Source organism: Gopherus flavomarginatus, chromosome 1, assembly GCF_025201925.1.
Source record: "Gopherus flavomarginatus isolate rGopFla2 chromosome 1, rGopFla2.mat.asm, whole genome shotgun sequence".
Lineage (NCBI taxonomy): Eukaryota > Metazoa > Chordata > Testudines > Testudinidae > Gopherus > Gopherus flavomarginatus.
Window position 1 is genome coordinate 320,035,316 of NC_066617.1, and position 25,749 is coordinate 320,061,064.

Here is a 25,749-nt window from a genome sequence, read left to right on the forward strand (position 1 = left end):
TGTCATCCACTGTCATCCACTATAAGCCCCGGATCCCTTGCAGTAGTACTGTTCTTATCAGCTAGCCCGTTATTCCCCATTTTGTAGTTCTGCAATTGATTTTTTCCCCCTAAGTGTAGTACTTCGCATTTGTCTTTATTGAATTTCATTTTGTTGATTTTAGACCAATTTGTCAAGATCATTTTGAATCTGCCTTTGTCCTCCAAAGTGCTTGCAAGACTTTACAGTTTGGTGCCATCTGCAAATGTTATAAGTATACTCTCCACTCCATTATCCAAGTTCTTAATGAAAACATTGAATAGTTCTGGACCCACAACAGATCTTTGAGGGACCTCACTAGGTATTTCCTCACAGCTTCACAGCGAACCATTGATAACTACTCCTTGAGTATGGTCTTTCAGCCAGTCATGTACCCACTTTATAGCAATTTAATCTAGACCACATGTCCCTAGTTTGCTTATGGGACTGTCAAAAGCCTTACTAAAATCAAGATATATCACTTCTGCCGCTAGGCTGGTAGCCCCTTACAGAAGGAAAGTAGGTTGGTTTGGGATGATTTGTTTTTGACAAATCCATGTTGGCTATTACTTATTGCCCTAATCACCTCTAGGTGCTTATAAATCTTTCCAGGTATCAAAGTTAGACTAACTGGTCTATAATTCCCTGAGCTCTTATTTCTCTGCCCTTCCCCTCTTTTGAGGATAAGTAATATGTTTGCCCTTCTTCAGTCTTCTGGGCTGATAATCACTTCCAGGATCCCCAACTAGTTCTTTAAGTAACCTGTAATTAATTTCATGAGGCCATGCCATCTTGAATATATCTAATTTACCTCAATATTCTTTTAACCAGTTCATTCCCTATTCTGGATTGTGTTCCGTCTCCTTTGCTCTTAATATTGTGTTATGTATCTGGTCACCAAAAAAAACTTTTTAGTAAAGACTGAAGCAAAATAGTTATACACCTCAGACTTCTTGATGTTACCTATTATTAACTTTCTTTGCTTGCTTAGTAGTATGTTTCCTTCATCTTCTATTTTTCCTAATGTATTTATAGAGCCTCTTATTGCCTTTGGTAAGTGTAACTCATTTTGTGCCTGAGCCATTCTGATTTTGTCCGTACATGCCTGTGCTATTCTTTTGTACTCCTCCTTAGCAATTTGTTTATATTTTCGTTTTTTATAGGATTCCTTTTTGATTTTCACAATGGTCATTAAAGATCTCCTAATGCAACCATATTAGCCTCTTAGTATTAGGCCTGTCTTTCCTTTGCATTGGGATAGTTTGCTGTTGCACCTTTAATATTGTCTCTGTGAGGAACTCTCTCCCCTGAACTCCTTTTTCCCTTAGATTTTCTTTCCGTGGGACCTTACCTACTATTCCCTGAGTATGATAAAGTCTTCTTCTTTGAAGTCCACTGTCCTTATTCAGCAGCTCCTTCCTTTCCTTAGAATTAGGAAATTTATCATTTCATTATCACTTTCACCAAAATTGCCTTACATTTTCAGATTTGCAACTCATTCTTCCCTGTTAATGAGAATCAAGTTTAAAGTGGATGTCTCACTGGTTACTTCCTCTACCTTCTGAAAAAAGTTGTCCCCAATACAGTCCAAGAATTTATAGGACACTTTGTGTACTTTTCCGACAGATGGTTGAGTAGGTCTTGTGTTTTGGATATTTCTATCATTTGTTCTAGAAATGACTCATCCATTGCCTCTGATGTGGTGGTTTATTGTAGACCACTGATATGATACTGTGCCTGTTTCTTTGTTTTTCTGTTTTTTCTTCACCTCGGGACTTTAAACTTTCACCACCACCTGGATCTCAGAACAAATGTATATATTCTTAGTATGTAATCCAACGTCTACTCCCATTTTTGTCCGTCTGTCTTCCTGAACAAGCTATACCTCTCTATACCAATTTTGCAATTGAGATTCATCCAACTCGCCTCTTAAATCATAAGTTAGCTATTGTACTAATACTTCCAATTCTTCTTGTTTATTCCCCATACTCCTTGCATTTATATATAGACATGTAAGATGTTGAGCAGATTCTCCCACTCTTTTTACCTCTTGCTGCTCCTATGACCGTATTGTAATTCTTCATTCCATCCCAAACATCTAGCCCTCTGGTAAGGGCACATTTTCTTTATATCTACATCTTTTGTCATCTGCCCCCTTTGAACCTAGTATAAAGACTGTCCCACTGGGTTGGCAAACTGGTGTGGAAAGGTATTCATCCTTCATCTCATACAATGTTATCTAATCTCAGTGAAGTGCTTTTTCACCTGTGGCTTATCGGTTTAAACACTGCAGTTTTGTTAAAATACGAAACTGGACACAATTGTGACTGCAACTGTGCCAGGTTTTTTTTTGAACTGCTGCAGGTATTCCATATATTATGGGTTATGGTCTGTTACAAAATACCTGTCATAAAACCTAATTTAACTAAACAAACCTAGCTGGCTTTATAAATGAACTGCAAACAGTATTCTATTTCTTTTCTTTTATAACACAAACAATTTTTTGTTTTTCTTTTTTCAAGTTTTGTTTTTTAATCATTTAGAAACATAATGTTCTCAGCTAGAACACTGGGAAGTCTGTAGCATGTGGAAACCCAGATAGGACTGGTAGTCAACGGTATTACATACATGTCATTCCACAGTTAAGGCACTTTTTTGGGTGGGGGGGGAGGAGTAAAGGAGGGGTAAAATACAATTTCATTTTAGAAGTTAGAAATGTCATTTAAGCCCAAATCTTGAAGTCACATTTGTGGCTAACTTTATGCACATGAATACTCTCGCTGACTTTAATGGATCTGTGCAAGTGAGTAAAGTTCCATGTGTGCATAATTATACACAGCCAACATGGATGACTGATTTCTGGGTTGTGCTAATATTTTAGGTGATTAAACTTTGAAAAAAAAATGTCTTTAACCCAGTCATTTCTAAATAGTCCATACCATGATCTAATTACATTTGGCATCTTTTTTTTTTAAATTGCTTGAATATATTGATGTACATACAATCATTTTTAAACCGTGACACTAATATAACATTAAGATTGTCAGATCAATCACAAAAGTTTGGTGATAAAAGCAGCAAAGAGTCCTGTGGCACCTTATAGACTAACAGGTGTATTGGAGCATGAGCTTTCGTGGGTGAATAATCACTTCGTTGGATGCATCCAATATGTCTGTTAGTCTATAAGGTGGCACAGGACTCTGCTACTTTTACAGATCCAAACTAACAAGTTTACCCCTCTGAAGTTTGGTGATACTAATTTATGTTGATAAATATAAACCTTAATTACTCTTATTAAATGTGGTGAATTGAAATTTAACAAATGGAAGGAGCAAAAAATAATACAGGTTTGCACTATAGCTAAGGCTAAGATTTTGTCACAGATATTTTCAGTAAAAATCACGGACAGGTCACGGGCAATTAAAAAAAAAAAATTCACAGAAGCCTGTGACTATCTGTGACTTTTACTAAAAATATCCACGACAAAATGGGGAGCTGCGTTCACGGGGGCTGGGCATCTGTGGAGGCCCCAACTTGGAATTCTTGGGGTCCCCACTGCCCATTGGGGCTCAGAACTCCACGGTCCCCCACGGCTCGGGCCGGTGAAGTTAACTGGCTGAATTAGAGTTGTCAGATCAACTTTATCTTTGGAAATTTCATGATGTTGAGTGGTTGAACTTGCAACCTTAACACAGTATTTGAATTAGCTGTGTGTGTTCATCCATTCTCCCTCTCCTCCCCCCCCCCCTTAATTTTTTAGTGGTTCATCTGGAGCAGAGGGTCAAATAAAAAGGAAATTACATAAAATATGGAGGAAATAGATTTGCACACTTCAAAATTCTGCTGGCTTCACAAGCAGACCATGAGCTGAATCAGCTGGATGGAAGAATTTAATCAGAAAAATGTGAATGATAATTGGGGGTTGTTTAAGAATGCTTTACTAGATGCCCAAAAAGCCACAATTACGAAAAATGGTTTCAAAAACCAACCTGGGGAAGCAAATGTATCTATTTAAAAAAAATGTGTAAAAAATAGCAGTTGATCATTATTAATATGAATCAGAAGCTAGGAACCATAGAAAATTGATAGGAGAAGCAAAGGACACAAGTTAAGAAATCTCTGACCAACAGAGTTAGACAATAAGGAGGGTTTTAATTATATTAGGAACAAAAAGAATCCTGCCAATGACATTGGTCTATGGATGGATGGAAGTTGTAGAAGTATCAATAATCAGAAAAGGCAGAAGTGTTCAATAAACATTTCTGTTCTGTATTTTGGGATAAAAACAAGATGTTATATCGTATGGTAACTCTCTTTCCATTCTCTGGAAGATGTTAAACAGCAGCTACATAAGTTGGATATCTTTAAAACATCAGGCCTAGATAATATGCATCCAAGAGTTTTAAAAGAGCTGGTTGAAGAGCTCGCTGGACTCTTAAACATAGATTTTCAATAATCCTTAGAACACAGGGGAGTTTCCAGAAAAGACTGGAAGACAGCTAAAATTGTGCCAATATTTTAAAAGGTAAATAGGATGACCAGGTAATTACAGGCTTTTCAGTCTGACATTGATTTCAGCAAGTTAATGGAGCAGCTGGTACGGAACTCGATCAATAAAGTATTAAAGGAGGGTGATATAATTAATGCCAGGCAACATGAGTTTATGGAAAATAGATCCTGACAAACGAACTTGATTTTTTTTAATAAGATTATAAGTTTGGTTGATAAAGGTAATAGTGTTGATGTAATATACTTAGAGTTCTGACAGGTATTTGATTTGGTACCACACATTTTTATTAAAAAGTTAGAATGATATAAAATTAATGTGGAACACGTTAAATTGATTAAAAGCTGGCTAGCTGTTAGATCTCAGAATGTAATTGTAAATGGGGAATCATCATCAAGCACAGGTGTTTTTCTAAAGGGGTCTGGCAGGCAGCAGTTTTTGGCCTAAGAGATATTATAATTTTAGTAATGACCGGGAACATCACACAATCATCACTGTTAAAGTTTGCAGATGACATAAAAATTGGAGGATTGATAAATAATGAAGAGGACAGGTCACTAATACAGAGCAATCTGGATTACTTGGTAAACTGGGTGCAAGGAAACTATGCCTTTTAATATGGATAAATGTAAATGTGTACATCTACAACAAAGAATGTAGGCCACACTTACAGCATAGGGGACCATATCCTAGGACGCAGGGACTCTGAAAAAGATGTGGTGGTCATGGTGGATAATTGGCTGAACATGAGTTCTTTGTGCAACACTGTAGTCAAAAGAGCTAATGTGATCCTTGGATGCATAAACGGAAATCTTAAGTAGGAGCAGAGAGGTTATTTTACTTCTATATTTGGCACTGATGCAACCACTGCTGGAATACTGTGTCCATTTCTGACGTCTACAATTCAAGAAGGGTGTTGAAAAATGGGAGACCATTCTGAAAAAAGAGCCACAAGAATGATTAAAGGATTAGGAAATATGCCTTATAATGGTACACTCAAGGTGCTCAATCAGTTTAGCTTAACAAAGAGCTCTAACACACAGGCTATGGAACTTCCTCAAAATTATTCCAAGAGTGCTTCTTTTAAAAAACCCACCCATTCTTGATTTAAAAATTATCAGTGATGGAGAATCCACCACAACCCTTGGTAAATTGTTCCAATTATTCTATTTAAAACTTACACCGTATTTCCAGGCTAGCTTCATCCTCCAGTCATTGTATCTTGTTATATCTTTCTCTGCTAAAGAGCCATTTAAAATATTTGTTCCTTATATAGGTACAGTGAAACCCCACTATAATACGATGGTCGAGGTCCAAAAAATTGGATCGCACTAAATGCAGGGTTGCGGTATAGCGGGGTGTACCATTTCAAGCTGGTCAGTTTCAAGCCAGTCGATTTTTCTCTTGGGTAGAAAACTACTTTCATTTGCGAACTGCCCATAGAAGTAACTGAAAGGGCAGAGGGCTGGAGGGGATATGCCCCTATTCCACCCACCGCCCCAAGGCCCTGCCCCCGCTTCTTCTCTGCCTCCGCCAGAATTAGCAAGCACACTGACTGCTCCTTCCTGACCCCCTCCCTCGCAAAAGCCATCAGCTGATCGGCTGGCAGGGAGGGACGGAGAGGTGGAGGAGGGGCAGGAACCCAGCACACTACTGGAAGAGGCAGGGGAACTGGCAGGACCAGACTTCTGCCCCCATGTGGGGAGGGGACGGGGGACCAGAGAGTGGAGAAGAGCGGGCTGGGCTGGGCAAGATTTTTAATGGCACACTGCTGCCTGCAAGGACTCAGGCAGGCAGCAGCATGCCATTAAAAATCGGCTCGTGTGCTGTAGGTTGTCGACCCCTGCTGTAGATTAAAGAAAACTTTCTGAGGTGTATGCAGATGTTGAGTGTCTTCAGTTACCACTGAAGCCAATGAGAGGGAGGTCACAATGCTCTGTAGGATCAGGTTCTATGCAATTTTCAAAACTTCATCATTTTGTGAAATTTAAAACCAATTTCTTTCAAACAAAGTACTGAAGACTGCCCTTGCTAACTTTCAGACTTCAACCATTTTGCTGTGACCCAGTTTTAAAAGGAATGGTGTTATTTAGAATTTAAGCTATAAATAAAACTTAAATTTAAATCTAGATGATATGACCTGGAGCCATAACAGTATTTAGTTTGAGGGTAAAAGCACACTTTTCTAATGTTAAGAAAATCTAAACCACAAATTCATTTAAGTATTTGATTTTGTTCAAAGAACTTGGAAGCTCTGTTGGAGAAACCAGCAGGACTTATTAGTAAGTGCCAGTGGTGTGTCTGGTGCTGCACAAGACACAGATGTCAACAGTCTCTTCCCAAATTCATTACAAATAAGAAGATGAAAATAAGACTTTAGACACACTGGAGACCCAGAAATAGGATTTATAAGACATGCAAACTTATTACCTATATATTTAATTGTTTTTTTTCCCTCCTCTTTCCCTATTCAGTTATGGTCATACTTCTGAAAGCCCTGAGACATAATTCCATAGTTACTGAAGTTTGTGGTTACTGGAGATTATGGTGACCCAGCTCTTCTTTACTAGTTAGTCTGTTCATAGAGGTGGTGATATGTGGGATATTCGTGTGTGTGTGTGTTCCACTCTGTTTATGAGTGTGTGACATTTTTAATGGTAAATAAAAGTTTTTACACTTAATTACATAATTTAATATCAGTTTTACATGTGATAAGATTTGCTTCTTGTATGGAATTGCTTAATATTATAGTTGTTGCTGCTAATGCTTGCTACACGCTATGGTTTTTAGTGAATATTTATCAATAAATACAGTGGACATAGCTACAAGGTTTAGACCTGGCAGACACCATGGTCTAGAAAATGTTCCTTGAGGCAAGTTTATGGTAGCTTGGGCCAGTGCCTTATCGCAGAGCCACTCAAATCTTTTCCAGTTGAAAATTTCACTGGCAACTTGCCAGGAAACTTAGGTCATGCCTTGTCTCCATAAAATAGAACAGCTTAATGCCATATGAAGACTATAAGTCCTGACAGGTAAAGTTCCTTTTTGATCTGGGCAGTGGATAATAGAGCACTCCTCAGTAGACCACTCCACCATGCTTGTAATAGGAATGGCTATGGATTAGTGGGCTGTATCAGTGAGCTACATTTGATCCTCCCTTGTTCAGCCAATTAAAATAGTTTGTTTAACTCTTAAACAGAATCCTGTTATGCAAACAATAAATGTAGACTTTGCTACTGAACCATTGTCACAAATACCATTTGTTTTTGTCTTTTTATCACAGATTATTATTGTTGCCCATATAACTGCCACCAAAATGCCAAATTTTCATCGCCATGAAGAAGAGAAGTTCTTTGTAAATGCTGAAGGGAAGAAGGAATCTATACCAAGCATACATGACCCTCCTACAAAGGAGCTCTCTGTTGTTGTGCCTTCATACAACGAGGAAGACAGGTGTAAGAATACTTCATTGTTTTCTTTTTGAAGAGCTAAACTTAGCTCTGCATTATTGGTGAATGTCAGCAATATAAAATTGCAGGCCAGATTCTGTAGCCGTTTTGCATACCCAGTTCCCAGGTCACAATCAAATAAATGGGAGTTCTGCACATAGAGCTACTTAGAATCTAGCTATGTGCTTTCTTTAGCAACAGAAGTTAAGCTACTTTCTGTAAGAACCCAGTGTCACTAAAATGTTGTCAAATAAGGGTAGATGTTTCTGTCAGGAGTACTAGTAACAATTCTGCTCCCCTGTGGAAGCACAGAATTCATATGGCCCACATATTTATGTGTCCCCCACGCAGAAAAACACAAAAGACATCTGCCAAGGGACATGTTCCTCTTCCCTGCCAGCGCCTCTGTTCCAGTGTTCTTGGAGCAGCCTCAGAGACACAAATCACTGCTGGAGAAGGGAGCTGGGCGTGTGTGCCTGCAGCGGAGACGTTGATCACTGTCAGGGAGCGGGGCGTACCTACCTGCCAACAAGCAAGAGAGACTCTGTCCCTCCTGCTTGCTACTGCAGCTCGCTGGGCATGGAGGCGTAGGGCTTTTATTTATGCAGAAGGAAGGCTGTGTTCCAGAGGCAGAAATGTAGCAGCCTGCCTAGTAGTAATATTGTTAATGTTCCTGTTGTTAGTTAACTGTTCCCATTCTCAGTCAATTCCCCCAGGAGCATAAAACCTGTAATAGTTTTAAGGCCCCTACATTGCCAGAGTGATGTAAAATCTTAAGAGACCCCATCTGCACTGGCAAGTTTGTGCACAGTAAAGCAGTTTTGAGCGCTGTAACTCCGAACGTGTACACACTGCAAGCCACTTAGTGTGCAGAAACTGCGCAGATGCAGCACTCTTTTTTGGAAAAAAAAAAAAAAAAAAAAAACACCACAACAAGACCTTTCTGCACCATGGCTACAGTGCTATGGTGCCAGTGTAGACACGTGGTGATTACAGCGCTGCAATTGGCCTCTGGGAGGTGTCCCACAGTGCCTGTTCTCAACTCTGTCCATCGGTTTGAACTCTACTGCCCTGCCTTCAGATGACCAACTGTCAGCCCCACCTAGGGTGACTAGAAAACAAATGTGAAAAATCGGGACAAGGGGTAGGGTGTAATAGGAGCCTATATAAGAAAAAGATCCCAAAATCAGGACACATGGTCACCCTAGCCTCACCCCATACATTCCTTTGCAAATATGAAAGTCCCCTTCCTGTTTGCTCAGTGGGACATGCAGTGGTTTCAGCGCATCTTTCCACGTGGCCATGCCTGCTCTACACACCAGGCAATCAGCGAGAAGAGGGAATGAAAGGAGAGCCTGGCACACCAGAAAGAAGCCATGGAGCATCTCTTAACAGTTATGGAGCGCCAAGGGGACATGCTCCAGGAGATACTAGCTCTTCAAACCGAGCAGCTCCGTGCCCGCCCTCCCCTGCAGCCACTGTCTCAAAACTCTTTCCCACATGCCCCCACACCTCCTCACACACTGCCAACATACTTTTTTCAACCACCTGGATCTGCTCTCTACCCGCAGCATTCCTTTCCTCCCTCCTCACAGTCCAGCAGTGTGGACTCCCAGTACCCACTGTACTCAGCACTCATCCGTCTGCAGTTTGGCCCTGCTGAAGTACAGCACCCGGTGCATCATACTCCAAAGGAAAAGATTGAGTATGATCCCTGGACTTTCCCAAATCTGTAGCCATCCTGGGACCCCTCCTCTTCTTGAGACCTTCACTCCCCTATTCCTTCCATTCTCCCAGCCCCCTCCCTGCTGATGAATTTTTCGTTTGACTCTCTCCTCTCCCTGATCCTCATGGCCCTGTGCTGTACCCCTCTAATATCCCTGGTCTCCAGCTGTTCAAACTCAGCCTCCAGGTGCTGAGCCTCTGCAGTCCAACCCTGAGTGAAGTTTTCACCCTTCCCTTCACAAATATTATGGAGTGTACAGCATGCGGCTGTAAGCATGGAATGTTGTCATCGGCCATGTCCAGCTTTCCATACAGGCATTGCCAACAGGCTTTTAAACAGCTGAATGCATGCTCCACAGTCATTGTGCACTTGCTCAGTCTGTTGTTGAAGCGCTCCTTGCTGCTGTCAAGTTGCTCTGTGTATGGCTTCATGAGCCACGGCATTAAGGGGTAGACAGTGTCTCCCAGGATCACGATGGGCATTTTGACTTCCCCTATAGTGATCTTCTGGTCTGGGAAGAAAGTTTCTGCTTGCAGCTTCTTCAACAGGCCAGTGTTCTGAAAGATGCATGCATCATGCACCTTTCCAGACCAGCCTGCGTTAATGTCTGTGAAACGCCCACAGTGATCCACAAGCGCCTGGAGAACCATTGAGAAACACCTCTTGCGATTAATGTACTCAGTGGCTGGGTGGTCTGGTGCCAGAATTGGAATGTGCATGCCATCTATCACCCCTCCGCAGTTAGGGAAGCCCATTTATGCAGAGTCATCCACAATCTCCCGTTGCCCAGAGTCACGGTCTTTCGGAGCAAGATGCAGTTAATGGCCTTGCACACTTGCATCAACATGATTCCAACAGTTGACTTTCTCACTCTGAATTGGTTAGCCACCAATCCGTAGCAGTCTGGAGTAGCCAGCTTCCACAGTGCAATCGCTATGCTCTTCTCCAGTGGCATGGCAGCTCTCATTCTCGTGTCCTTGTGCCGCAGGGCTGGTGCGAGCTCATCACACAGTCCCATGAGTGTGGCTTTCCTCATGCGAAAGTTCTGCAGCCACAGCTTGTCATCCCAGACATGCATGATGTGATCCCAGCACTCAGTGCTTGCTTCCCAAGCCCAGAAGCGGCATTCCAGAGTGGTCAGCACCTCCGTGAATACCACAGGTATTCTCGTGTCATAGCTACTACATGTGGCAAGATCAATGTCACACTCTTCTTGCCTTTGTAGTTTAAGGAATATCTTCACTGTCACCCGTGACATGTTGGTCCGTATGAACAGCATTCTTGTCAACAGCTCGGGATCCATTTCTGAAGCCAGAAAGAGGCGAGGCAGGGCAGAGCGCACAGTACACAAACCGTTGAAAGATGGTGCCAAATGCAGACGGAAGCACAGGGATTACTGGGATGCGAAGCAATGCATCATGGGGCATTGGGACAGGACCCAGGATGCTCCGCGACCCCTTCCGCCTTCCCACAAGTCTTAGCAACAAAAGAGAAAGAGGTGCTCTGTGGGATAGCTGCCCGGAGGGCACTGCTCTGAATAGCTCCACAAGTGTGAATATGCTACTGTGCAGGTAGCTGTCAGTGTGAACACACAACAGCGGTTTTCCTTCTGTGCTATCTGAGCAGTGCTGTAACTTCCAGCGCTGTAACTTTGCCAGTGTAGACATGCCCTAAATGACAGTAAGAGAATCAGCTGGGAAGATCTTATGTGCTTTCTCACTCTTTTCCTGTGCCAAAGTGGCCCAGTGGGATTAAATTACAGCTCAGGATTTATTTTACTTACCCATTTAAAAAAAAAAAAAAACTTTGAGGACAAATAAAACACTTACGAAGGAGTCAATAAAATGTCATGACAATCAGAACCGAGCACTTCCCAAAGTACCCAGCCAGGTCCAGGACAATGATTAGCAAAACTGTATGACTTCCATATGTGAAAGTCTGAGCAGTTTAAAATGACATTCTACTCCCCCCCCCCCACCCCGTTTGGTGTTCTGTAATGTAATTTAAATGAAAATCCAGGATTATAACTGGAATGCAGGGTATTAGTTACCAAGTGTTTGTAACTTAACTTTCATGTGTTTAGGAAATGCTGAATAGTTATTGTGAAATTTCTGTATTATAGTTTAAACAAATTACCAAAACAATTGAAACTGATGTGATTATATTGCATTATTTTGACAAAGTATGCGGAATTTTGCATAATTTTTTATTTTTTGGCACAGAATCCCTCCAGGAGTAAACTAGGTTGCTTAAAGATTATAAAGATCACTTTTAGCTGGTCTTTAGTGGCTCTTAAAGTCAGTATGGAGGTTAGGAGTAAAAAATGTATCTTTATGGTTTAATTGTTTTAGAATTTTGCATTCTGGAGCCCATACCAGTGGCTTTAATCAGGCAGAAGTAAGGAAGAATGGTCTTGTTGTTTGGGAGATATTGGTTCTATTCCTGGCTTTGCCATGCACTTCCTGTGTGATCTTGGGCAAGTCAACTAACTTTAAAATGGAAAGATCCTTTTGATGTGAAGGAGCTGGATGCTGTCTACTTATTGTTGGCACTTCAGACCATGTTTTCTTTGTCTGTCTCTCTGCGGAGAGAGCCACCAGGATGCCATGTATGTATGTCCTTGTCTATGAGCAGATCAGCCACAAGAGCAATAAGTGCTGTCTCAAGGTATGTCTAAACTGCAGTGAAAAACCAGGGGCTCGCCCATGCCAGGTGACTTGGGCTCGTAGAACTGGGTCTGCGGGGCTGTTTCATTGCAGTGTAGACTTCCCGGCTCGGTCTGGAGCCTGAGCTCTGGGACCCTCCCACCACACAAGGTCCTAGAACCTAGGCTTCAGCCCAAGCCCAGAAGTCTGTGCTTTAGTGAAACAGCCCCACAGCCAGAGACCTGTGAACTTGAGTTGGCTGGCATGAACTGCTGTGTAGACATACCCTCAGTCGCATATCCTGGCCTGAAACCTTACTGAGAGTGATCCAGGGTACTAACAGCTGGCAGGTAGTGTTAGTGATGTATTTTGCTGTCTTCTGTTAGCTCGCTTAGAAAAAAGGTTGGAGAGAATGTGATGGTTTCCAAGGTCACTAGTTTAGAGTGGTGGTTTCATTAGTATTGGCAGGATTATTGCTTTTTTTCAGGATAGGTAGTTGATTTCCCTCCTCAAAGGAAATTTTACTACCCCCTGATATTGGGGGAGGGAGGAAAGTGTCCCAGATGTTCTGTACTCTCTCTGTCCAGGAAGGGCAGGGGTTGGAGTCACAGATGGTCACCCTATTTGCAAAAGTCAACACTTTTTTTGCTGAGGCAATTTGCTCTACCTGTCTACCCAGTTGCTGTCAGCTGGCTCATGCTGGTAATATTTAGTGCTCAGCCTAGTGCCTCAGCTAATTTGCTTTTTCTAATCATATTTCTTTGCATAGTTATTTTGTGCCTGTAATTTAATGTAACAATTTTATTAAAAATTATCCCCAATGTTAAGTACAAACCAGAATTTAAATCCTATAGTACTTGTGATTTTCACCTGTAAAAGTCAAGTCTTTATATTAATAGTAGCATCCAGAGGCTCCTGTCAGGCCCCATAGTGGTAGGCTCTGTAAAAACTCATGAAGAAATGGTCTTTCCTCCCAAAAGACTTTACAATACAAGGCTCCAGTTCTTTGAAGACTTAACATGAGTTTAATATTACACACTGCGAGTAGCCCCAGTAACTCCAAAGTGCACAAGTCTTTGCAGCATCAGAGCCTGTAAAAATAATTTACTATCTGGGAAGAGGGAAACGGGCATACGGAATTACATAATGCTAGTGACTGCATAATGATTTTGGTGGCAGAGCTGGAAGTAAAATACAGATAACCTAACTTTTAGTCCAGATGGGATTAAATTTATAACTGTAATTTTGTTTTTTTGTTTCCATATTTTCAAGTCAAGGGTATTTTTTATCTGGAGACCTGACTTCTTTGGGATGTGAAAATATTTTAAATATGCTTTTGTTGATGCTTTCCTTAAACCAGCTTTTGTGGTATTGTTTGCCTTCCAGTGCCTCTTATGATGGATGAAGCTTTAGACTATCTTGAAAAAAGACAGGTGTGAAACTTTCTTTTTTTCATTTAAAATATAGTAACCTTGTAAGTATATGAAAACAAACTGCCTGTTTGGATTTCTGTGATCTGCCTAGAAGCAATATAAAATGATCCAAATAAAAGATAAGCACTCTATCCTGGCAACATCTCTTCATGAGTTCTTTTCAGACTGTACAATGTAAGGCAATTTTTACTGAAATATAAAAATTAACTGTTACACTTGGAAGCGACTTGTAGCCACACGATACGTATCCAGGATAAACATATAGGGGAGTAAGTTAGCTGACGATATAATTTAGACTATCTATTCCCACAAGGTTTTTAAAATCCTGCTTTTCGAACACTGTTACGGTTGGTCACCTGCTTATGAGGCACAGGTTTCAGAAAACGTGGCATAGTTTGAACTCCTTCTGATCTTTAACGTAAGGGCTACTCAGAGCCTCCATGTTCACTTCATAGCAATATTGATTTTCAACATTTTATGGTAGCTTAAAAATAAATAAGACTACCTATGATAGAGCAGTTAGCATGTAATCTAGCAGCATTAAAATATCATATTGGTAACAGACTGTTACTGCTTTAAGGATGTTTATCATCATAGCAAATTTACAAAATGATATTGGTGCATCTGTACAAATGTATATTATGACATGAATGAGGAAGGCGGCTCCAGGGGCTAAAAAACATTCTGGTGGCTGAAGTTTTGCCCATTTTAACAAGGGCTTGAAGGGAGGTGTGTATATGTGAAAGAGACAGAGATTGGACCAAATGCACAATTTCCATTTTTATTTTTAAGAAACGAGATCCTGCGTTCACTTATGAAGTAATAGTTGTTGATGATGGCAGTAAAGATCAGACCGCAAAGGTAAGAAGAGAATATTAAAGTTTCTCACCTGGCAGTCTAAGGGAGCAGATGTGTATCACACTGCTTTAGTTTTTCTAAAACATAACAAACCTTTACCTTTTGTTCTACACATCTGCTGCTCATTGTTTCTTAATTATTTATTTCTCAGATTCCTTCTGCCATTCTTGTCCATGCCATTCATAGGATGACATTCCTAAAGCACAGTTATCTTTTGAAGAGATATAGTAACTTGTTCAATTTCCCTCCACAGTTCCCTCTGTTCATCCAGTGTGTCTCCTTTCCACAGTCTCACCTCAAGAGCATTGTCCTGTGTGATTTCTGTTATCTGAAACAGCATCACTATGTGTCTGCTTCTTCAAATCTCCGCTTCTCTTTCCAGATCTTGTCTGAGACCATAATTCTTTCCCATCTAAGCCTCTTCATCTCCCACAGTTCTAAATGTCATTTTATTATTCTGTAAAGTATTTTGGCACAGTTTGTGTAGAATTTTTTTCATTGCATAAAGTTGTGTATTCGTTTAGAAACATTAATACTGAAGTATTAAGGGTAAGATTTTCAACAATGTTCTGCTTTCCTCTACTTCTGCTTCTGTTGATATTAATGAGAGTCTTACCATTGACTTCAGTGGAAGCAGCGTCAGTCCAGCTCTGAATAACTTCTGAAAATACCACCCCTAGATTTGTCTAGGTTAGCCACTAGCATGCCTATTTCTGTTTCAGTTTTTCCTTTCAAGCTTACCTGATAAGGTAATGTGTCCTCTTACGCATATGTGTTCAGTAGTTTACTAACCTGTTTACTACTGCCAGTGTCAATGATGGATGAATCATATTATCTCTTATGTATTAGTGTATCAAGATTGAAAAGCCCTCAAAGTAGTAGCCATTGTCTGTCTTGTACAGTGATGAACATGTCTAGCCTTCTAAGACATGGGTGATCTGCACTTTCATGCCCGACTACTTGAACACTGAAATTGCTTTAAGCTGATGCTCAATTTTATTAAATATTTGTGACACTGTAGTCTCTTAGGGCCCCATTATGCTAGAATTAAAATATTATGAAAAGCACCATATAAGGACAATTCATGTCTCAAAGCCCTTACCGTTTTAATTTAAAAGCAGACATAGCAATGAAACAAATGGGAGACAGGTAACAGTAGTGAAAGTATGTTTTTCATAGACTGGCTTTGTGAACTCGTATAAATATGTGTTGTATGGTTTTCTAGCTTTAACTTTGGCAGGTGGGGTGAAGGGGATTTAAGACAGCCATAGTTATCCTCTCTGACCACTACCTGATTTTATTCTTCTTCTTTTTCTTCAGTTTTCTGGCTGTTAACCTTCTTACTCTTTTTGTTTTCCTAAACAGACTTCAACTCTGCACTGGACAATATATTTCCATTTTATGTAGATTGAAGTGGTAACAATGCTATTGAGGAAAAAGGGATGGAAGAATAAATCTCTGTCTTCCCCTTGAGGTTCCAGTTTTGTTTTATTTTGACTTTCATATGCCTTACAGGTTGCAATGAAGTACTGCAAGAAATATGGAAGTGACAAAGTACGAATTCTAACATTGGTAAAAAATCGGGGAAAAGGTGGAGCTGTCAGAATGGTAATGAATACTTTCAATTCTTTCTCTGTTTTGAACTAATTCTAGTCTTGCCAAAATAAGCAGATCTTGTGTGGATTTAATTTAATTTAAAGATTTTAGATTAATAAAACCATTTTGAAAAATTTTAAATACACCTCTACCTCGATATAACGCTGTCCTCGGGAGCCAAAAAATCTTACTGCGTTATATCGAACTTGCTTTGATCCACTGGAGTGCGCAGTCCCGCCCCCCGGCGCACTGCTTTACCACGTTATATCCGAATTCGTGTTATATCGAGGTAGAGGTGTACTTCCATAAATCTTCAATGCAAAAATGTACAAAATATAAACTCATTACAAGGATTTAGTAACACATTGAGTAATAACATTGAACAATTTTTTTTAAGATGAGAATTAAAATTAAAGCCAAACTACATCCATTAGTTAATTTAGAACTAGCTCTTCAGTGCAAAAAAACAAAAACAAAACACTCCTTATAAGATGTAAATCAAGTTCCAGTAATAAGATAAGTAAATATAGATATTCCTCTCCAGATTATAGTTTTGATATTTAGAAATTGAATAAGGAACTACGGCTCAGGTCCAGCAAAGTTTTGCTTAAATGTGTGTAGTCCCTCTGAAGTCAGCTGGGCTTGATTTTGATGGGGCAAAATGTGTGTATTTCATGTATTAACTTAAAAATAGATATTTCTCTTCACAAGAGAAAATATATTAGTGTGTGTCTTTATGTAATTGTTTAGAGTGAGTGAATGATACTTCATTGCACCTTATTGTTTTGACTTAAAAGGACTGCATCAGTCTTGGGTTGTGAGCCATGAGTTCGGATAATAGGTGACTATAAAGAGTAAAAATAAAACTCTTCTCTCATGTTGTCAATACACTTCATTTATTATTTCTGGAATCTTTCTTCATGTGTTAATTTTTTTCAAAGATCATCATACTAAAGCTAGATCTATAACTACATCCTAAGGTTTTTATATGGTGAACGTACGAATGGCCATACTGGGTCAGACCAGTGGTCCTTCTAGCCCAGTATCCTGTCTTCCAACAGTGGCCAATGCCAGGTGCTTCAGAGGGAATGAACAGAACAGGCAATCATCGAGAGATCCATCCCCTGTCATCTACTCCCAGCATCTGGCAGTTAGAGGCTAGGGACACTTAGAGCATGGGGTTGCATCCCTGACCATCCTGGCTAATAGCCATTGATAGACTTATCCTCCATGAACTTATGTAGTTGGGCTTCTTTTTTATTATTATTATTTATTATTTTAACCCTGTTATAGTTTTAGCCTTCACAACATCCTCTGGGAATGAGTTCCACAGGTTGACTGTGTGTTGTGTGCAGAAGTACTTCCTTTTATTTTTTTAATACTGCTGCTTATTAATGTCATTGGATGACCCCTAATTCTTATGTTATGTGAAGGAGTAAATAACATTTCCTTATTCACTTTCTCCATTCTAGTGGTTTTCAACCAGGGGTATGCAAAGGTCTTCCGGGGGTATGTCAGCTTATCTAGATCTGTTTCTCAATTGGGGAGGAGGATTAGAAGGGGGATCACAAGTAGAGAGCAGCCATTATGGAGTGGCAAGCAGGGCAATTGCCTGGGGTCGCACGCCACAGGGGGCCCCACAAAGCTACGTTACATGCTTCAGCCCTGGGTAAGTGGTGGGCGGGGCACCTGAAAGGGTTACTGTAGTCTGGAAAGGTTGAGAACCATTGCTCCACACCAATCAAGATTTTATAGACCTCTGTCATATCCCTTCTTACTCATCTGTTTTCCAAGCTGAAAAGTCCTAGTCTTTTTCATCTCTCCTCATATGGAAACTGTTTCCATACCCCTAATCATTTTTGTTGCCTTTCTCTGTTCCTTTTCCAATTCTAATATCTTATTTGAGAAGGGATGACTAAATCTGCATGCAGTATTCAAGATGTGGACATATCATGGATTTATATAAAGGCATTATGATATATCAGGGGTCGGCAACCTTTCAGAAGTCGTGTGCCGAATCTTCATTTATTTCACTCTAATTTAAGGTTTTGTGTGCTGTTAATACATTTTAACGTTTTTAGAAGGTCTTTCTTTAAGTCTTTAATATATAACTAAGCTATTATTGTATGTAAAATAAATAATGTTTTTTAAGAAGCTTCATTTAAAATTAAATTAAAATGCAGAGCCAGGACCAGAGCAGTGTGAGTGCCACTGAAAATCAGCTCATGTGCTGCCTTCGGCATGCATGCCACAGGTTGCCTACCCCTGTGATATATAATCCATGGTGCCTATGATTATAGTATTTAGGTAGTACATGGAATAAAAAACCACAGAAGTTCTTTGGTTTTGTTTTGTTTTCTCAATTCTTCTGGGTGAAGGAGCATGACTTTGTGTGGGATATTTTAATATTGAAGTGCATGGAATGTTCTCATTCACTAGTGCCTCCGCCCACTTGCTGAGAGAAAGAGAGTTTATTCTTTGTGTAGTGCATATGTGAGGTGTGTTTGTACTGCTGTATGTAGCAGGCAGGAAGAGTGTGAATGGTGCATGACCACCAGAGAATATCCCCCCATCAGCATTATACTTTCCATCAGCATTGAGGAAGAAAGATGATTATGGTTTACACTTTGCATATGTGATAGAACTGTGGCAGTGTTTTTAATTGGTTTTAGTACATTGCTGTTGGTCTGAGACTCTTAGAATTGAATTAAAAGATCAGTAAATCCAGGAAATCTCTGCTTTTATATTTAAAAAAAAAAAACATTTAGACCCTCTGATTAATTTTACTTGAAATGGAAGATTCCATGTTTCTTTCTGAGTTAGAGCATACATCTTGGGTAGGACAGCGAGGATATATTCTGGATGCATCTTCAAGAGTCTGCAACACACTTTGTACAGAGTTAAACATGTATGGTGGCAACAGGCACAAATGCCCTTGTGCATCTGCATGTGTCCTGTAGCACCTAGAATACAATAGAGCCAAGCTCCAGGTCTGCTGCAGTTGTTGCCCCAAGCTAACTGCAGTTATGTTGTACTTTTGTCTTTCTCAGGTACATTTTAGAGATTTGGCTCTTGAAGATGTTTTAGGAGGTAGCGTCCCGCACCTTATCCCAATGCTGCATGCTTTGTCCAAGAAACATGGGTCAAATGATGAGGAAAAACTGTACAGTGATTAAGTAGCTGGTGTGCTTTGACAGCTGTTTGTCATGCTGACCAGTACTGCCTCATTGTTTCCTTCTGCTCCCCCCATCTGTTTATTGCATCCACTTGTCTCTTGTCTTACATACGTAGATTGTGAGTCAGGGACTGTCATTTTGTTGTTTGTACAGTGTCTAACACAATGTGGCCCTGATCAGTGATTCAGGCACCTGGGCGCTGCTGTAATACAAATTAATAACCTTGAACACTTGTTTTTTTTATCAACAAAATGTCAACATAGGAAATTGCGGGCTCACCTGTTTGTTTATTTTAATTCCTTTCTAGATTTCTATTCAGGTTAACGTTTTAGGGATTTGCTTTCTTAATTTAGACTCCTGGGACCTGGAAGCTAGTTTATCATGATTAAAATGTATTTGTATTGGTGCAGGTTTTAACTTGCTGTTTCATCTGCAGGGTGTCTTCAGCTGTCGAGGAGGAAAAATCCTTATGGCTGATGCAGATGGAGCCACAAAGTTTGCAGATATTGAAAAAGTAGAAGAGGGTCTTAGAAACCTCCAGCCATGGCCAGTAAGTATAAGCTTCTATCACTTTAACTGAAGCAGTTTGTCTGTGGACTCATAGTTGTATTTCTCTTAACAAATTTCTTGCATACATGCTGAGAATCTTTAAGATATGCTTAACTTTAAGTTGACATCAGTGGAACTACTTATAGTGCATCAAGTTAAGCATGTGCATTTTTTTTTTTCCCCAGGATCAGGAGCCTTAATTTGCACATTTTGACACTTATGCTCTCTCTTTCATCAAGTCTTTAAACTTTTGTGGGATCCATGTGTTTTGCGTTGTGAGCCCTTTTTTCTTTTCAGTTTAACAGCTCACTGTGCTGCCTACTTACTTAAAAATTTGCTTTCTCTACCCTTATTAATTTGATACGTTGCTTAACCTAATTTTCTCTCTCGTTATTTTGAGAATGACTCTTTATTTTATTCTAATTGGTCTATTTCCTGTTAGCAGATGGCTAACTTTTAATTTGCAGATGTCAGTTCATTCAGATTGTGTCCTCTCTGAAGACCAAATAAGTCATGTTGGATCACAGTGTATTCCTGAATAGGGTAACAGTGGCACTTAAGAGTTGCTTGACTTAAAGAAACTCATTTTCAGTTAACATGGGGCTTAAAGACAAGTTGATGTGGAACCTGTAACTAGCCCCAAAATGGAGGGAGCAATATGTAAATTCTATACTTAGCTTTTTTTCCTCCCCTGTTTGTACCCCCTTGTTACAAAGCAGTCACTTAATTATGTTTAAAATAACCATTTGGTCAAACAGATAAAGTTCTGACCCCACTAGATGGCGCTAATTGATTAACATACCTTTTAAATTTGTGTGCTATTGAAAAGACAGCAGGCCTTAGTTCTTCAGAATTTTCCTAAAGACATGAAAAGAATCATTTCAAAAGTAGTAATGTGAGAGTAATTTTAATACAGGCCATTGGAAGTGCCTCTTACAGTTTAACTAGGGCTTAGAGATATGACATTCCTACACAAATAAAATATTGCCATAACAGCAAAATCAAGTCTTCTACTCTGTTACCCGTTCCCTATTGCAAATCTTAGGCCAAACATACCTATACATATTAAGTGTAACTAGATACTTTGTCTGCACTGTGGAATAAATTCTCTGTCTGAAAAGCTCAGAGACATTCTTTTTCCTGAACAAGACCTGAATAACATGCAGCAATCTGAGCTTTTCATATACAAAATGTAATAAGCTTTAGAGAATCCATAAAATGTAGAAAGGCTTCATTATATCTACATATTCAAACAATAAGATTTGTGTAATGCACCAAAAGCAGACATTTCTATTGCTTTGACAAATTTAGTGGACAAGATTAAGCCATAATGTTGCTTTAAGATTTCACATAAAAACCGGAATAGAAGCCAGTGATTCAGAAAACACTAGTAGTGATGTAGTTAGCTTCCAGTTCTCTTATGTGTGTGTTCCTTTGCAGGACCAGATGGCTATTGCCTGTGGCTCTCGAGCCCATTTGGAACAGGACTCAATAGCACAGGTAAGTTTCTCTTTCCTCGTATGAACTAGACTCCTAGAACTGCTGTTTTTTCACTAACATTCCAGTTTGTAAATTAAATCAAGACACACAGAATGAGTGATAGTGGGGAAGGCAGTTACCATGAGCCTAGCAATAATCCAACATGACTAAAAGCTCTCTGTTCCCAGAATTCAAACACCACCAGCAGGAAGTGTGAGCTAGATTTCAGCTAACAAGGATTTAAATCAGTTGCTCCAGCAGAGGATGAGACTTTTAGTCCCAAACGCAACTGACAGCATGTGTGCACAAATTTGTTCAACATGAAACCAGAAAGGGCATATACTATAATCACTGAGTGGAGAGCTTTAGGCACAGTACATTCAAGCAGATGCTTTGGAAGCCCTGTGGTTCTACAATGGCTCTGCAGCTCATGGGCTGGAACAGTCTCTTCACACACATGCACAGGGTCTTCAAGTATTGGGATGACAGGGAGAAGCAACTGACAGCTTGACTTTAATTTCTTTCCTTTCAGTCCAACAGTTTGTTACTCTTCAACTCTTAAGACCTGAGTGAGTGGTAAAAGTTTTGTTGTAAGTAGTAATAAAATGTTTGAAAGGGTATCACAATTCTCTTGCAGTCAACATTATGAAAATTAATTTCATGTTAATGAGTGAAGGGGAGGACCTCACTCACCACCCAGACTTGCCCCAGCAAATGTAGATTTGGAATTCCGAACTTCTAGCAACTTAGCTAATTTGGAAAACTTGCATATCTTTCCCTGCCTTTAATTGAGAATCACTTGCAATGCAAGTGCCTTCCTAAAGCTCCTTGCTACAGCTATGCTGTGGAAGACTCTCGGAGTAAAATTGGAGAGGCCAAGACTGCCTCACGGGTCTCATGCTTGCACGTTTTCAAAATTACTACAAATGACAACAAGTGAATGTTGCTTCTTCTGGTGGAGTATGCGTACAGAGGAAATGAGCATTGTGTTTAGTCTTGAATGAGTTCAGGCAAGGAGCCTCTGAAAAGATCCTTGAGAGAAGACTACAAGGTTTGTTTTGTGGAAATATCGGTAACCCGTATGAAAGCAGAATTTCAGTATAAACAGGAAAACGGCAGTAGAATAGAGTATTGAATACACACTAGACAGAACAACTTAGTTTGTGACTGTTATGCAACAAACTTGCATCAGCGCGCAATCTCGTCTTCCATCAGTTTTACTGATGTTTTGGCAGACTGTAGTTGACATTGCACAGACATTGCACTTATATTGCAACAAACACATTGCTGGACTAATTTCTCTAACATCGTTAGATGAACTCATAATGCTGGATTTTCTCTAGAACAAGCTATGTTTACACTAGCGTGTGATACTTAAAATCATTCTAAAATGTATACAAAATACTGAAATAGCTGCAAAAGTCCAAGAGGAGATAAAATGGAGCTCAAATCCTGGCATGTTGTCTTTTCCCCAGTGTTTAATTTGTAATGAAAAAGCTGCTGGGGCTCAAGCAATTAGTTGCCGGGGCTCAGGCTATTTTTTTACATTCAAAGCTCATGCAGCAAGCCCAAAGGTGCCAGGGCTATGAACTGCTAAGCCTAGAGGTACCGGGTCTCTGCCCTGGCATAAATTAAGCACTGCTTTCCTCTCTGGGTTATCTAATAGTGTTAGGGATCTTTAGTCTATCAACGCATGGGCAAAGTTTGCATCATAGTTGACAAGAAACCCTGAAGCTCTCTCGGTAATGGGACTAAATCCTGGGCCCTGTGTTGACAACATGAATGGATACAGAAAACCATTACCTTCTACATATACTGGCTTTGCACCAGACCAGCTAATCCTGGGAATGGTTGGGCCTGATGAATTTGGAACAGTGGTTGCCAAACTGTGGGGTGCACCTCCCTAAGGGTGTGAAAAAATGTTTGCGGGAAGGGCGGGCACGGCACAGTGGGGCTTGGGCCAGCCCCCTCCAGGGGCAAGGATAGAATGCCATCCAGACCCACTTTGCCCCCAGTTCTGCCCTGCCCCCAGCCGCAGTCCTGGCTGCGGCGCCGCATCCGGCCATGGCCCCAACTGCTGGCTTCTGCCGCAGCTCCACTCCCAGCCTGGCCCCAGCTTCCCTGCATCAGTCCCTGGCCACAGCTGTGGCCCCAGCATCAACCCCCTAACTCCTATCTGCACCCCACCCCCGGGAGCCACAGCCCTGCTCCCAGCCCCGGCTCTCAGGGGGTTGGGAGCACGGACGGGTGGGGGTGTGCAAAAAAATTGGGGACTGATGACATAGAGGGTGGAGGGGCTCTCTGATTCTGTGGTCCTATGATAACCTGCTGAGGGATCATATACAAATGAACTCCCTTCAAGGGCATCCAGCTCCCTCTTTCCCTCACAAGGTTTCTGCCGGGAGATAGGGGAGAAGAACTGAGCTTGAGTAAAAGAAATCCAGCAATGAGCAAATAAAAGGATACTGTTCTGGTGATGGTGGGGTGGAGGGTGGTTGTTCTTTTAAGGCCTGACATAAAGCTACCTTTAATTTACATATTAAAATAGTGGTTGGGATCTTTTTACACCCCCTTATGTAAACTTGTTTAAATTTTTTAAAATCTAGGCTTCCAAAAACCAATTTTAAAAGTGTTTGTATGTTCAAAACAAAAATTATACTGTGATGATTATGTCCTAGTATGTCTATGTAATTCTACTTCTGTGATCTATACCAAGTTATGTATCAGTGTTTGTTTAAATGTGAGTCATGGAAACAAAACTTTAAAATACGTAGTTGCAATAAGGATCCCCTTCTGTACTGTAACATACACCATTATTGTAAAGTTACATGTGTAGCCTAAAATGATTCAAATTAAGAGCTGGCGGAAATATTTTTACCTAAATGAAATTTCAGCAAAAAATGGTTTTTCATAAAAACCAAAACATTTTGTGGAAACTGATGTCTCTACAACTTTTGTTTTGGGGTGGCAGAGGAGGAAAACCCTACAGATGAGTATTTAGGGTATTGGCCTGGGATTTGGGACACCCAGATTCAGGTCCTTGCTCTGCCTGATTTGGCATGATCTGGGATGAAAAACTGTTCTGAATCAGGCAAAGCATGAACTTAGAGCTGGGTCTTCCACATCCCAGGGCAGATCTTAAGTGTGACTATCTGACACACCTCTCCCCCACCACAATTCTCCCTTTGTTCCAGTGCAGAATAAACACGTTTCTAACCTCAAAATTGTCATAAAGTGGAATTCTCGTCCTTTGTTGAGATCAGTTCAGATGTTCCTTTTGTCATATAAATGAAAACATTTAATTTCTTGGCTTTTGTTCACAGCGCTCTTACTTCCGAACTCTTCTCATGTATGGGTTCCACTTCCTAGTATGGTTCCTCTGTGTCAAGGAAATCAGGGACACACAATGTGGGTTTAAACTGTTAACCAGAGAAGCGGCCTCACGGACTTTCTCAGCTCTTCATATAGAACGCTGGTAAGTTCTTTTGTTTAGCTTAAATTAATTTTTCTATTTTTAATTTTTATAGCAGTTGACCTGAAGTTGTGAAAATGTAACTTCCACATGGAAACTGCAATAAACAATATGAGCAGCTGTTTTTTTATATATGCACTATCAGTTTTAATCAGTTCTAGTACTTGTTTTTTGTATTGCACTTCACATTTCTTATTGTTTTAAACTATTACGTTTGCAAAGCAATTAATTTTATATTAAGAACTACATTATAGGATATATTTGGATGTATTTCTATTAACTCCATTACCCTTCTTAGGGTACATCTACAGTACCCGCCGGATCGGCGGGTAGCGATCGATATATCAGGGATCGATTTTATTGCGTGTAGTGTAGACACAATAAATCGATCCCCGATAGCTCTCCCGTCGACTGCTGAACTCCAGCTCGGCAAGAGGCGGAAGTAAAATCAATGAGTGAGCCGCGGCATGCCGCGAGGACGCAAAGTAAGTAATTTTAATTCAATCTAAGATACGTTGACTTCAGCTACTCTATTCTCATAGCTGAAGTTGCGTATCTTAGATCGACCACCCCCCACCCACCAGTGTAGACCAGGCCTTAGAAATATAGCACTGGAAGAGATTTCAAGAAATCAAGTACAGCCCATATGCTGAGGCAGGACCGAGTAAATTTGGACCATATCTGATAGATGTTCCTCTAACTAGTTCTTAAAAACCTCCAATGATGGGGATTCTACAACCTCCGTTGAAGCCTACTCCAAAGCTTAACTATCCATATAATAGATTAGATTAGGTTAGATATTTGGCTTTTTTTTTTTTTTCCTAACTCTCCCTTGCTTCAG

General features: G+C 40.3%; 1 protein-coding gene across 2 annotated transcripts in view; it reads left to right on the forward strand.

Annotated features, from left to right (window-relative positions):
* The window catches only part of ALG5 (ALG5 dolichyl-phosphate beta-glucosyltransferase), a 46,041-nt gene that overhangs the window by 1,002 nt on the left and 19,290 nt on the right, over positions 1-25,749 (forward strand). Inside the window, exons 2-8 of one of the 2 annotated variants that reach the window (XM_050937310.1) lie at positions 7,809-7,980; positions 13,732-13,778; positions 14,571-14,639; positions 16,152-16,244; positions 19,845-19,958; positions 21,398-21,457; positions 24,760-24,911. In XM_050937310.1, coding sequence (XP_050793267.1) covers positions 7,809-7,980; positions 13,732-13,778; positions 14,571-14,639; positions 16,152-16,244; positions 19,845-19,958; positions 21,398-21,457; positions 24,760-24,911 — 707 coding nt within the window. Of the gene's footprint in view, positions 1-7,808; positions 7,981-13,731; positions 13,779-14,570; positions 14,640-16,151; positions 16,245-19,844; positions 19,959-21,397; positions 21,458-24,759; positions 24,912-25,749 lie in introns of those variants that run through there. The other variant, XM_050937311.1, reaches the window with a different exon arrangement.